The sequence below is a fragment of the Notolepis coatsorum genome (assembly GCF_963971535.1).
Source record: "Notolepis coatsorum genome assembly, chromosome: 4".
NCBI lineage: Eukaryota > Metazoa > Chordata > Actinopteri > Aulopiformes > Paralepididae > Notolepis > Notolepis coatsorum.
In genome coordinates, this window is record NC_140168.1 from 55352727 (window position 1) to 55367351 (window position 14625).

A 14625-nucleotide genomic window follows, 5' to 3' on the forward strand; every position below is an offset into this window, starting at 1 on the left:
GAATCTGCAGAGCCGCAAACATTCTTCACATGCCAGATTCCCCGTTTGTTCTGTTGCTCAACCAAGTTCTATCTTGTGACTCTGAGAATAAATACGCCCTTGCTTTGGCTAACTCTGAAACAACTCTCTCTGTGCCGTTGCGCTTGGGGTCGGTTACAAACCCTAACAGATAAGCCCTGTGGTGTTGACAATCTGGATGGCAAATTACTGCAGCTAGCAACCGAGTTTGTAGCGGTGCCTATTTGTCACATCTTTAATTTATGTTTTGAGAAAAGTTTATATCCACAGTTATGGAAAATTGTAAAAGTCACTCCGCTGCCGAAAAACAGTAAGGAGTCCTTCAATTGGCCAAATAGTAGACCTGTGAGAATCTTGCCTGTATTAAGTAAAATCATGAGCTCCTACTCGCGAAGCTATTAGCATATAATTACAATGAAAAGGGTATTGTTTAATGGGACACTTTCAGATATGGAAACCCTTCAATGTGGCGTCCCCCAAGGAAGTTGCCTTGGTCCTTTGCTTTATAAAATGTTTGTTAATGATTTACCTTATGTATTGAATAATGCATGCATGAAAATGTATGCGGATGACACGACAATGTATGTCTCTGCAGAGAAAAATAACTTGGTTAATACGTTGCTCCAAGAAGAGTTAATGCTGGTTTCTAATTGGGTTACTGAAAACAAGTTAAAGTTAAATTATTCAAAAACAAAGACTATCATGCTGGCCTCTAGAAATAAATTAAGAACGGATCAGAAACTAAATATTGTGTTGAATGGTGCTGCTATTGAGCAGGTTAGAGAGGCCAAGTTGTTGGGCGTGATTATTGATGAAAAGCTTGCTTGGTCAAGGCACATTAATAACATAGTGGCTAAAATGAGTAGGAGTATTTCAATGATCAGAAGGTGTGCTCATCTATTGAGTGAGAAGACAGTTAAACTAATGTTACAAGCTTTAGTCCTATCCCATTTGGATTACTGCTCAACAATTTGGTCGAGCGCTTCAAAGCGGAATCTGGAGAAACTTCAGTCTCGCCCTCCGCTGCTCTGTGATGAGCAGTGTTGAGGGAATCATTGCCGCTCTCTGTCTTGGCTTAGAGTGGATCAGAGGCTGGCATGCAGCCTTGTAACATTTTTGTTTAATATTTATAAAATTGGTAAACCTAAGTCTTTGTGGTCAGAACTACAACCCACCAATACTAGACATGGCTATGTCACCAGACACGCCGTGGGTCTTCATTTTACTCTACCTCTACCAAGAACAAATGCACTTAAGAGAGCCGTAATGTATAGAGCCGCTGCAAACTGGAATTGTACACCTGTGAAGATAATGATGATCAGCAACAAATTAACTTTTAAGAAAAAGTTGAAAAATGCTGTTATGAATAATGAAATACAGTTGAGTTACTGATTTATTTAGTTAGTATTGTTAGTTTAGTTAGTATTGTATTTGTGGCTAGAGCCTTTGTGTGTATTTCTTTTGTGAGATTTTAAAGATATTGAGAATGTACTTAGGCTAAAGTGTTTCTTATGTTTTTATTGTTTTTTTTATTACTGTAATGTAATGTACTGTAATGTTGTAAGTTATGTGTTCGGACCCCATAAAGAATAGTCTTTCACCCATGGGTGTGTAGACTAATGGGGATCCATAAAATGAACAAATAACAAATAAACAAACACGCGCATACTGTATAGTCTACGTGCGTAATTAATGAACGCAGTAGGCTTATATTAATATTCGAATGACATCTCCACAGAGTCGGGCGTGAGCGGGCCAGACTCCACACTCCACAGAGTCGTTGCGCACCGGTGTCCCACAAAAGGGTGCTTGGCATGTTGGTTGACATCGACCTGCATTAAATGTAGTAAACTGCCATGAGAAATGTAGGGAATGTGTACGCGGTGGTAAACTTGACTGGTCTGCTCACGTCCGACTCTGTCGAGATGTCACGCTAAGATGTTAAGAAGATACTACTAAGATTGATTATCTTTTCTCCCCCTCCTTTTTTCCGATTTTTCTCCCATCCCACTGTTAGTCGTTATGCCAATTCCCAACCCCCTTCCTGGTTGTTGCGCACTTTCCCCTACTGTTGGTCCGAGAGGCCGGAGACTGTCACATGCTTTCCTCCGACGCATGTGCAGCCAGCCGGCAGCCAGCCTGGCCGCGCAGATTCTCACTGGGAGAGTGTAACGTGTGGGAGGCCGCACTACCTCTCTCCAGATCCTACCCTCGCTGAGCAGGCGCCCCGACCGAACTGTAGGGGTCGCTGTCCACAACGCCCAGGACCCACCCGCCAGCTTTCCCCACCCCCTAATACTGCCAATTGTATTAGTGTGAACGGCCAGCCAAGCTGGTGACAACGCCGGGAGCTGGATTCGAACACGCGAACCCAGCGTCTCCAGCGTTGGTGACGAACGCAATCTCCGCTACGCCACCTGACCGCAAGATACTACTAAGATGAGATAAGATGATCCTTTATTGATCCGGGTGTCAAAGCAGTATGGGGGGGGGGATACAGGGTGGGGGATGCATAGCTTGACAGTCCTATATACACTATAGGTACACTTAAAGTATAGATACAAATACAATATAAAAAAAGTACAAACACAAGATAGTCCAGTGATGGAGTCCAGTGATATTAGTCTCTAGTGCAAAATACAAGATAGTCAGTACGGTGATGTGAGTCTCTAGTTCTCAAGTCCTGAGTTGTGACAGTGATAGTTCTGGCAGCAGATCCGGCCGCCTAAGCTACTATAGGGCAGCGCAGTATCTGTGATCTCCTAATAAAACAAGTCATTCGAATAATATTAGCCTATTCATTACACAGGTAGACAATACAGTATGCGAGTGTGTGTGTGTGTGTGTGTGTGTGTGTGTGTGTGTGTGTGTGTGTGTGTGTGTGTGTGTGTGTGTGTGTGTGTGTGTGTGTGTGTGTGTGTGTGTGTGTGTGTGTGTGTGTGTGTGTGTGTGCGTGCGTGCGTGCGTGCGTGCGTGCGTGCGTGTGTGTGTGTGTGTGTGTGTGTGTGTGTGTGTGTGTATGGCTAGGTCATAGATGTTATGCTCCTGGTTAAGCTCCCAAGCCACTAAACCCATCAACTATTGTCACTCTTCAGGGTAATGAGATTGTTCTTAGGTATTACTTACTTAGGTATTCTTCTTGATGAGTCTCTCTCTTTTAAACCACACATTCAGCATCTTGTGAAGAAACTGAAGCTGAAATTGGCATTTTATTTTAGAAATAGAGCTTGTTTCTCATTTGAGGCTAAAAGAAGGCTTGTTATTGCCTGTGCTTGATTACGGTGACGTTCTGTACATGCACGCGTCCTTTCAGTGTCTGAGTATGATGATGCTGTCTATCACAGCTCGTTGAGGTTTGTGACAAATTGTCAGGCGCTGCCTCATCACTGTACCCTGGTTGCCCGGGTTGGCTGGTCTGCACTGGCCACCCGCAGACTTGTGTGCATGCGCTGAACAGGTGGCCAGGCCTACAAGACGGTATAAATATGGAATATGGAATATTAACACAGTCTCTTACTCCTCGCCACTGAGAGTCCGTGCTGTCTGGTGAAAAGAGGCGACAGGCTGCCTCCTCGTGTACCGGAGGGGACACGTGATGCAAGGCTTCTATCCTCACTACAACCGACCAGTGGGGGGCATAGTCTAGCAACGTTCAAGACAGGGGAGGGGAGAATTGGCAATACGAAATTGGGATGGGAGAAAAATAGAAAAATTAGGAGAAAAAGTGGATAAAAAAAAAGATATATCCACGCGATTAGCTTTAGTTCTTATTTACTTATCCATAGAATGCCGTCTTCACCCGGATTGTGTAAGCCTAGGGTGCAGAGTTTACCATTTAACTAGCGTGATTGCTCACTGTTAACTCATTCAGTGCCAATCACGGAAAAAGTCGGGTTAACTCGCCATGCGTTGAGCGCCAATCATGAGAAATCTCTGGTTTTAATCGTTATTTCTTTTATTAGCTATATCCATTCATTTTTCATCCATCCAGCCTGATGTTATCATTGGGAATGGGTCTAAGCTCGCAAAGGGAAAATACCGTCGCCTACGCCTTCCAGATGGTATTGCACATCAAGAGATGGTCCGACCAATCAGAGGCCACGCTTCACGACGCCCTCGAAGACGTCGACTGGGAAATGTTCGAGGGAAGCGCCAGTGACGTCAGCGAGTTCGCAGACACTGTTGTTAGCTTCATAGCAACCTTAGCTGATAGCATCGTCCCCACAAAAAAGGCGAGGGTGTTCCCGAACCAGAAACCGTGGGTGGACAGTACTATCAGAGCAGCTCTGAAAACTCGCACCACTGCTTACAACCTGGGCAGAGAGACAGGAAATATGGACGAGTATAAAACAACAGTCTACACTCTGCGCAAGGCTGTTAAACTTGCTAAGAGGTCGTATGCTGACAAAATGGAGACACGAATGGCACAGAATGACACAAGAGGCTTATGGCGGGGACTGCGGACGATAACTGACTACAAAGTCAGCGCCCCCTCAATGGGGAGCGACGACGCCTCTCTCGTGGACAAACTCAACTCCTTCTACGCACGGTTTGGTGCAAACAGTGGCGACGCTAGCTCACCAGCTAGTGACGTCACTGGCGCGCCGGCTGTTGTGGAGGGGGGAGGGCATCCGCGGGGGGGCGGGGACGCTCTCTCATTGACGGAACACAGTGTGAGAAGAGCATTTATGCAGGTGAACACCAGGAATGCGGCTGGCCCAGATGGAATAACAGGACGCATACTTAAGTCCTGTGCTAACCAGCTAGCCCGTGTTCACCACCATATTTAATCTATCCCTGGCGGAGTCAGTGGTCCCTGCCTGCTTCAAGATGTCTACCATTATCCCAGTACCAAAGAAACCCTCCCCAACAGGTCTCAATGACTACAGACCGGTGGCACTCACCTCTGTGGCCATGAAATGTTTTGAGAGGCTGGTCAAGGATCACATTTGTGCCTCCCTCCCCAGTGATATGGACCCTATGTAATTTGCATACAGGCCAAACAGGTCCACTGATGATGCGGTCTCCCAAGTACTGCACAGCACCCTCTCTCACCTAGACCGCCAGAAGGGGGGCTATGTGAGACTGTTGTTCATTGACTACAGCTCAGCGTTCAACACCATAGTCTCCACCAGACTGGTGGACAAGCTGATCGAGCTGGGTCTGAGCTCCGCTCTGAGTGCCTGGATACTGGACTTTCTGAGTGAAAGGCCCCAGGCGGTCAGGGTGGGGGGTCAGACCTCCAACACCATCACCCTGAGCATTGGGTCCCCCTAGGGCTGTGTTCTGAGCCCCCTGCTGTACTCACTATACACACATGACTGTGTGGCCAAGTTCAGCTCCAACTCCATAGTGAAGTTTGCGGACGACACAGTGGTGGTGGGGCTGATCTCGGACAACGACGAGAAGGCCTACCGGGAGGAGGTTGAGGTACTGGAACGCTGGTGCCAGGACAACAGCCTGCTCCTGAACATTGGTAAAACCAAGGAGCTGATCGTGGATTTTAGGAGAAGACAGCAGGGGACACACACACCACTGAGGATAAACGGGGCTACCGTGGACAGGGTGAGCAGCTTCAAGTACCTGGGGGTCCACATCTCAGAAGATCCGACATGGACAACACACATAGACTCAGTCGTAAAAAAGGCGAAGCAGCTCCTCTACCACCTGAGACAGTTAAGGAAGTTCAGAGTATCTGGGAAGATACTCCAGTCCTTCTACTCCAGAGCTGTAGAGAGCATCTTGACTGGAAACATCACTGCCTGGTATGGAAACAGCACGGCACAGGACAAGAAGGCCCTACAGAGAGTGGTGCGCTCAGCCGAGCGTACCACATGTATTGCACTACCACCCCTGCAGGTCCTATACAACAAGAGGTGCAAATCCAGAGCCTGCAGAATAATGAAAGACCCTCACCACCCCAACAACAGCCTGTTCAAGCTGCTGCAGTCAGGCAAACGCCTGCGAACACCAGCAACTAGGACAGAGAGACTTAGGCTCAGCTTATTTCCCCAGGCCATCAGAGCCTTGAACACTGAACTCTCTACACACAAGCACACATGAGCACACACACAACACACTCATGCTGCACACGCTCACACTTATGGTCACTTTACAAAAGGAAAGGTCACTTTAAGAATAGTATAGTATAACTTGAGATTGTATAATATAGCATTGTATAGCAGTGTACATAAAGACCCAGTGCCTCATCCGTAGCTACCAGTGTATTGCACTACCACAGGACCTAGCATGTCCTACCATGCTCTGTAAATAACTCATGTACATATACCGATATGCCCTACTTCGATTACTTGTATTATTGCACAATGTCGTTCTATTGGATTCTTATTATATTATTATATATTATTATTGTATTATGCACAATCGTTGCGGGCAAGACCCCCCGCATTTCATTGTATACTTGTATGCCGTGACAAATAAAACTCTTGACTTGACTTGAATAAAAAATCAACTTGGCCAAGACAAGCTGCAGCAAAGGAATACAAAAGTTGCACATAAATTAGGGCGGCTGGGTAGCGCAGTGAACTAAGTGCCTGCCTACCACCGCAGAGACACTGGTATCGAATCCAGCTGTCAGCGGTACCTCCGGCTTGGTCGGTCGTCCATACTAACACGATTGGCAGTGTTAGCGGGTGGGAAGCCGGTGGGGTGTGTATTAGGGCTGGACGGTATGGTCTAAAAGTTATATCACGGTATAATTTGAAGCATAGACGGTAACGGTATATATCACGGTATATTAACTTATCTTAAAATGTCTATATAAATGCTTCTGAAGGGGTAAAACACTGGTATGGCAGCTATTACTGTACTCTTGTATTACTAGGACATATTTCACATAGTACAGAGGTATTTTATTAAGAACATTTATTGTGCAAAACTGCAATAGAAAAATGCAAAACTTTTTCTCAAGTGTCTGCGGGCAAGTAAACAGTGACAGCATTTGTTATGTCGGTCCACCGCTGGCTTTTTTTGTCGTTAACTTAAAATGTAAATAATCAAAAATAATTAAATTATTCTGTTACAGCTGCTGAGCTATACTATAGCTAATGTCCATCAATATCTTCCTTTTTAATGAAATAGGTTCAAGAATCTAATCAGGATTGTTAGCAGAGAGAGAGAGAGAGAGAGAGAGAGAGAGAGAGAGAGAGAGAGAGAGAGAGAGAGAGAGAGAGAGAGAGATGGGGGGATGGGGGAGACAGAGTGAGAGAGAGAGGGAGGGAGGAGGCTGCTATAGTGGAGCCAGCTAACGTTAGCTTTCTGAGGCTAGTACATCGACAGGCTGCTATAGTGGAGCCAGCTAACGTTAGCTTTCTGAGGCTAGTACATCGACAGGCTGCTATAGTGGAGCCAGCTAACGTTAGCTTTCTGAGGCTAGATCAACAGTTAACATTACATAAGGTTTTAGCGCGACGTGGGCATTCCAGAATAGCGAGGATGCAAAGCATGTTAGACGATTGGACACGTCGCAGAGTTTACATTACACATAGAAACTGCGTGACTCGCGAGAGAAGTTGTCACACAGCCTTCAAACGCAGGGCGGAAGAGTTTGCTTCTAGAATTGAAGGTCCGCTCTGCTCTAAAAAACAAATTACAAACATCTCAAAACAAGCTAGTCAGACTACTGCTTGACCTGACTCCTAGAACCCACCTCACCCCTGCCCACTTTGACAACCTAGGATGGCTTAGAGTAGACGACAGAGTACAGCAACTTGCAATGGGCCTGGTCTACAAGATACACTACGCGACCAAGGTACCCATGTACATGTCAAAATACTTCCCAAAGGTCAGTGAATACCACGATCACAACACCAGAGGGAGCTCCACAAATCATGTAAAACCCAGATTCGGCTCAAACAAGGGACTAAACACGTTTCGCAATTATGCCACATCAATGTGGAACGCCCTACCTAAAGCTGTAAAGGAATGTGAATCACTACCCACTTTCAAAAACACTCTAAAAAAACACCTACGTGAGACTGCAATTCGAAACTGGCCCCTACAAATGTCCTAACCTAGTTGTACAGTAAATGACCAAGTAAGGCTTTGTCAGTATTCCAATGTACAGTGTAAAATGTGTGTGTGTCCCCTACCCAACCCAACGCCCCCCCCCCCCCCCCCCACCTCCAATGTACAGCCCTCACCCACCCAACCCCACCCCACCCACCCAACCTCCTCCAATGTACAGTTTCTACGCCAAATGTATATACACTCTTTTTCTGGACACTTTTGTATCACAAACAGTACTGTATTTGCAAATCTGATATGTCATAAATGTATAGATGTAGCAGTACTGTCTATCTGTATGTCATGTATGTCATATATGTTATGATGAATTGAAAATGGGGGACCCTGATGTAAACAAGACAAAAGTCTTTCTCTGGTCTGCATCCCCTTAACAATTGTATGTATTGAGCTGTACTGTACTGTACTTTTCAATCAATTCAATCAATCAATCTCTGTCTATTATGAAATTACAATTGCGTGTTGACACGTCCACTGCGCGAAGCCTCTGTTCTCCTAAATAACTTTTTCCAGTTCGCACATATCTATGATCTATTCTATCTATTTTAGGGGCAAATGCGAGTGAAATAGTCGCGCTGTGGTTACATGACATCATTGCTATTTTAGAACTGCTCTACCGGTTACAAGGTATAGTCAAAATCCATACTGTAGCGCAAATGCATACCGTTTATACCGTATACCGTTTATACCGTCCACCCCTAGTGTGTATCCTGGTGTTTGTAAACAGCGACTCCTACAGGTCGGTCTAGGCGCCTGCTCAGTGAGGGAGGGAACTGGGGGAAGTAGTGTGAGCCTCCCACGCGTTACGCTCCCCCAGTGAGAGTCCTCACTGTCAGGTGAAAAGAAGCGGCTGGCTGACTCCACATGTATCGGTGGGGACTGTGATCTAGACGGCAGTGGGGCAATGAGCCCGCAACGACCAGCAGGGATGGAAGGGAATTGGCAAACGACTACATTGGATGGAGAAAAATACAGAAAAGGGGAGAAAGTAGATAAAAAACTCAATGTCATAGCTAAAGGACAACTACAGAATAAGGGGGAGCAAAGTAGATCGAATGTCACAGCGAGGCAACCTAGCAGGGCAGGCAGAATACAATAGACAACTACGCAACAAAAGACACAGACAGACCATTGATTCAACCTCTAGTCCCTTCATGAGGCATTTAAAAGCATCAGTGATACATAGTCAGAGAGTTTCAGGTAATTCTGTAACATGGTCCAAGCCGAGGGAGCAGAATAACCTAAATGCTCTCTTTCCCATTTCTGCACGGACATTGGGAATAGACAATAGGAGCAAACTTAGAGAACGTAAAAAATAACGCATTAACACTATTCTGGACCATATACTGTAAGTACACAAATAAAAGAGGAGGAGACAGAGAATTGCCTTGTAAATCAATATGTACCAATGCAAAAGTCTGCGGGTGGCCAGTGCAGACCAGCCAACCCGGGCAACCAGGGTACAGTGATGAGGCAGCGCCTGACAATTTGTCACAAACCTCAACGAGCTGTGATAGACAGCATCATCATACTCAGACACTGAAAGGACGCGTGCATGTACAGAACGTCACCGTAATCAAGCACAGGCAATAACAAGCCTTCTTTTAGCCTCAAATGAGAAACAAGCTCTATTTCTAAAATAAAATGCCAATTTCAGCTTCAGTTTCTTCACAAGATGCTGAATGTGTGGTTAAAGAGAGAGACTCATCAAGAAGAATACTAAGTAAGTAATACCTAAGAACAATCTCATTACCCTGAGAGTGACAATAGTTGATGGGTTTAGTGGCTTGGAGCTTAACCAGGAGCATAACATCATGACCTAGCCATACACACACACACGCACGCACGCACGCACGCACGCACGCCACGCACACGCACGCACGCACGCACGCACGCACGCACGCACGCACGCACGCACGCACGCACGCACGCACGCACGCACGCACGCACGCACCACACACACACACACACACACACACACACACACACACACACACACACACACACACCACACACACACACACACACACAACACACACACACACACACACACACACACACACACACACACACACACACACACACACACACACACACACACACACACACACACACACACACACACACACACACACACACACACACACACACACACACAGTGAGTGAATGGAGCAGACAGCTATATCGACGTTGACTGACGCAACGGTCCATGGCCAATCTACCCGCTTATCATCAATATATTATTTCAGCTGGGACGACTCTGAATTTGATGAAAGGCAGTTCATTAAATTGGACACTCAACGTCTCAGCCTAAAGCATGGGATGAGAGGAAGAGGAGGAGAGCGTTGTGTTACCTTGGGACAAACAGCACCACCAGGGTGATGTAGACCGGAGAAGACGATGGCCAGCGAGGCAAAGGCGAAGGAGGCGTCCTGCTGGGAGGACAGGATCATGTGACGGGGCCGTGATCATACACAACGACTGAGAGAGAGAGAGAGAGAGAGAGAGAGAGAGAGAGAGAGAGAGAGAGAGAGAGAGAGAGAGAGAGAGAGAGAGAGAGGAGAGAGAGAGAGAGAGAGGGAGAGAGAGGTGGAGGGCAGAGAAGTGAGACGCTTCAAGTGGATTTAATTGGACCAACGTTTCGGCCACACTCTTCAGGATGAAAGAAAGTACTCAACCTTGTACAATTAGTCTACATGAAGTAATGAAGTGCACGTGATATCTCTCACATGTATCATTATGTGACGCCATGAAAATTGGGAACACACATGATCACATGTGAAATGAAATTGGGCTTTTCCGAGAAGGCGAAGGAAAGATGGAGGGATCGCGAGATGGAGAGGAATATAGAGGAGGCGGGAGGGTGACGGTAGCAGCGATTGGAACGAGAGAGGAAGATGAAAACAAGATAGAACGAGAGAGAGCGAGGGCGAGAGAGAGAGAGGAGAGAGAGAGAGATAGAAACGAAGGGGCCGGGGGTCAGGAATCAATACATATTGATCAACAGTCAGTTATGTCTCTGGGAAAGCAGCAAAATGTCATCCATGCTATAGCAAATGGGGAAAAACAGGAGGGGTGGGTGTATATTTTTTTCTCTGTTGTGTGTCATTACTTACCAGAGACAGGTCACAGCCAGAGACAAGCTCCCTCTACAAACACAATCTCCTCCACATGGCTTTAGAGTCAGCCACGGGAACGTTCCAATTCATTTCACTGGAAACTCACGCCGGGGAGACACACACCCTTCCCTTCCGACTAGCCCCCGAATGTGTAACCCCCAACACGCCTCCCCTAATTCATCTAGAATTCATCTCATCTTCTCGTCTCATCTCATTTCTTTGGGGGGGGGGGTCAGAGTATGAGCAGGTGGACAAACCTTTTTCCCCCATTCTTGTAGTTGATCCCGTAAATACAGTCAGAGAGAGTGAGAGTGCGTGCGCGAGAGAGAGTGAAAGACATTAGCATGATGGCGGAGATCACTCTCATTTGTTTTACTGGGAGGTGGCGTTTGGCAGGGCAGACCAAGCAGGCAGCCCCCCGTACCAATATACAATTCTCTCACTCAGCTTAAGCTCAGATTGGGTTCAGTGCATAATGAATAATCCTTAAGATGAATTAAAATCCAACGATGGAAACGGGGGGCGGAAACAGGAAATCCGCCCATATTGAAAAACGGTGTTGATTAAATCCCATATCTGCCGAGCCGCGCTGAGCTGACGGGATAAAAAGGAGGACCGATGCGCAACACCCAACCCCCCCCCCCCCCCCCCCCCCCCCGCCCCAGAGAGACACTGCGATTGTGTTTTTCAAAATTGCCGTGTCAACTGAGCAACTCCGCGATGAAATTTGCTTTGCAGTGAATTGGGGCCCTCTCTTCTTTTCTGTTGGGGCACATTAAACATCGAAGGCAATTGACTTCTTCGGCTCAACCTCCATGACAGAGCAGGCACGGTCGGCCAATTATAGCCAGAGAGAGACAGAGAGAGATGTGAGGTCTTCAGAGATCACTTGAGGAGAGTGTGTCCTGTGTAACTCACACTGAGCCGCAATGGAATCCATGGGAGACCTTGTCATAACTAAAGCCTGTCTAGTCCTGCTATAGGACAAAGTGAGTGGTGAGCGGAAGGTTCTAAGGGAGAATGTGTTGGTACTGTATGTGTGTGCGTGTGTGTGTGCGTGTGTGTGTGTGTGCCTCCATCTGTCTGTGTGCTCTTATTACTATACTTGTGAGGATCAATTTGCATTCTGGAGTGAGGACACTAAACAAATACAAACTTTCCTTTTATGTTAAGGGTTAAGGTTATAATTAGGTGTCGTTAAGGCTACTTTAAGAGTTAAGCTAGACATGTAGTGGGGATGGATAAAGCTATGATTAAGGGTTAGAGAACGAATATAAAGTCACTGGAATGTAGTCAATATTCCTCACACGTACAGCAATACAATAATATGTATATGCGCACATACACACATACACACACACACAGTATGGGCGAATTCAGAAAGAATTAATTGCACGCGCTAATAGCACCCTTAACTGCGCACAGATTAGCGTCTGACTGTATTCCTCCTGATGAGGAGGGGGCTACGCCTCTTCGTTTAGCTTTCTGGGCACAGTCGTCATATGACGAAGGGGCCCCCATGTAACGTGCAGGGGCCCCCGTGCCGGGGCCCGTCATTTAGGACAGCTCCCCTGCCCGCATAGCCACTGGCCAGGTTCCCTCATTAAGAGTGAGCAATGCTGCTGGAGGTGCGCGTGGCGCCACCGCAGACCACGACGCCTCCTCAGTGGAGCATGAAATGAAGACAGAAAGGGTAGAAGGAGGGAGAGAGAGAGAGAGAGAGAGAGAGAGAGAGAGATAGAGAGAGAGAGAGAGAGAGAGAGAGAAATGAGGTGACACGCCTGCAGAGAGATGGGAGGGAAGGGGGCCGTGGAACAGAGTCCTGAGGGATTGGAAGTGAAGGAGCAAGTCTGCAGACTAGCACACAGCCCACAGAGAAAGAAAGAGAAGAGCTACCGACAAAGAGAGATCAAAGCAGCCGCCGAGGACTAACTGCCCGACAACAGAACAACAGAGAGAGACTGCACTGACGCGCAGACACACAAGTGCACAGAGGAGACAGCAGAGGCTGAGACTTACAGCGACGTTATAGATGGCCATGCCCACGGCGCGGTGGTCGTTGATCTTCTCTGTGGAGACGGACTTGGTCTCGTAGGCCAGGAAGATCCCCAAGAGCAACAGTAGACCCTTGTAGCCATACACCACACCTGGCGAGGTTATAGGCAGACAGAGAGAGAGAGAGAGAGAGAGAGAGAGAGAGAGAGAGAGAGAGAGAGGGGGGGGAGAGGGTGGGGGGAGAGAGAGGGAGGGAGGGAGGGAGGGAGGGAGGGAGGGAGGGAGGGAGAGAGAGAGAGATAGAGAGAGAGAGAGATGAGAGATTAGGGAGGACTGACATTAGGTGATTTCAGTTCACGACATTTCATATTTCAAAAGGATTTAACGTTGTCATTGTGCGTGTACCAATAAAGTTTGACTGTTTAATACAGAGGCGAGCAGAGGAGATGGAGGGTCGGTCAGGGAGATTGAAGGAGCATTAAAGGAGAGTTATTTCAACTCATCCGAAAAGCACAGGCATCAGTGTTCTGGTTTACAGTAGAAATAGAAAGAACATGTTGGAAGTTCTTGGAAGTCAGTGGAGTCCGGTGGCATGCTTCTGAAGAAAACATGTTTTAGTCCCTCTACATATACAGTAGCTAACAATGTCAAATGGTAAGAAAGATATTTTGAAGGAGCTACCTGTGAGTTTCAGAGACATGCTAACGGACCCCATTGAGAGAGAGAGGGTTGAGAGAGAGAGAGAGAGAGAGAGAGAGAGAGAGAGAGAGAGAGAGAGAGAGAGAGAGAGAGAGAGAGGGTTATGTTTGCATTCTCCTCACCCAGCCAAGTGTTCATCTTCTCTGAGCTGCAGTGCTCCAGCAGCGGTTGGATCAAGACGTCCTGGTCTCCCTTGGGCGCCTCCCTGGTGAACTTCTACACGGGTCACACAAAGAGAAACTTACTGAAGAAACAGACAAATATAATTTACATTATATATATATACCACACAACAACACACAGGACAACAAAACACCACCACCAACGGTATGTCATGGAAGGAGAGTTCAGTTTTACATCATGTTGAGACCCTGTGGTGTGATTGCCGTGAGTCAGACGATCGATGCGTCTTTGAGAGAATAAACAAAAAGGTCCAGACAGGGAGTGGACCGAGGAGGGGAGGGGGATCGATCATACCTCCACTGTGATATGTAAAGGATCCACGATCTGCCAAATCATGAGGGACAGGATGTCGATGCCCAGCAACACCCCCACCGTGGCGTAGAGTTTCCAGGGCTCCAGGTGCTGTTTGGGGGCGGAGAGAGAGAGAGAGAGAGAGCGGTGGGGAGGATGTGGTCACGTTAGTCACTTCAGTGCACCTGCGAGGGGGATCATGAAAAAGGCCCAAATCCCCTCTTTGTGATTGAGCAAGGGAGGGGATTTATGAGACCATAAATAGACTAGCGTGAGC

The 14625-nt window shown here is 47.0% G+C and overlaps 1 protein-coding gene across 1 annotated transcript in view; it reads right to left on the bottom strand.

Annotated features, from left to right (window-relative positions):
* The window catches only part of gabbr1b (gamma-aminobutyric acid (GABA) B receptor, 1b), a gene marked incomplete at both ends in the record, with an annotated part of 304126 nt that overhangs the window by 12314 nt on the left and 277187 nt on the right, over positions 1–14625 (bottom strand). Inside the window, 6 exon segments of the mRNA XM_084311948.1 lie at positions 10416–10450; positions 10452–10518; positions 10520–10542; positions 13200–13327; positions 13997–14090; positions 14352–14459. Of these exon segments, the coding sequence (XP_084168074.1) occupies positions 10416–10450; positions 10452–10518; positions 10520–10542; positions 13200–13327; positions 13997–14090; positions 14352–14459 (455 nt within the window).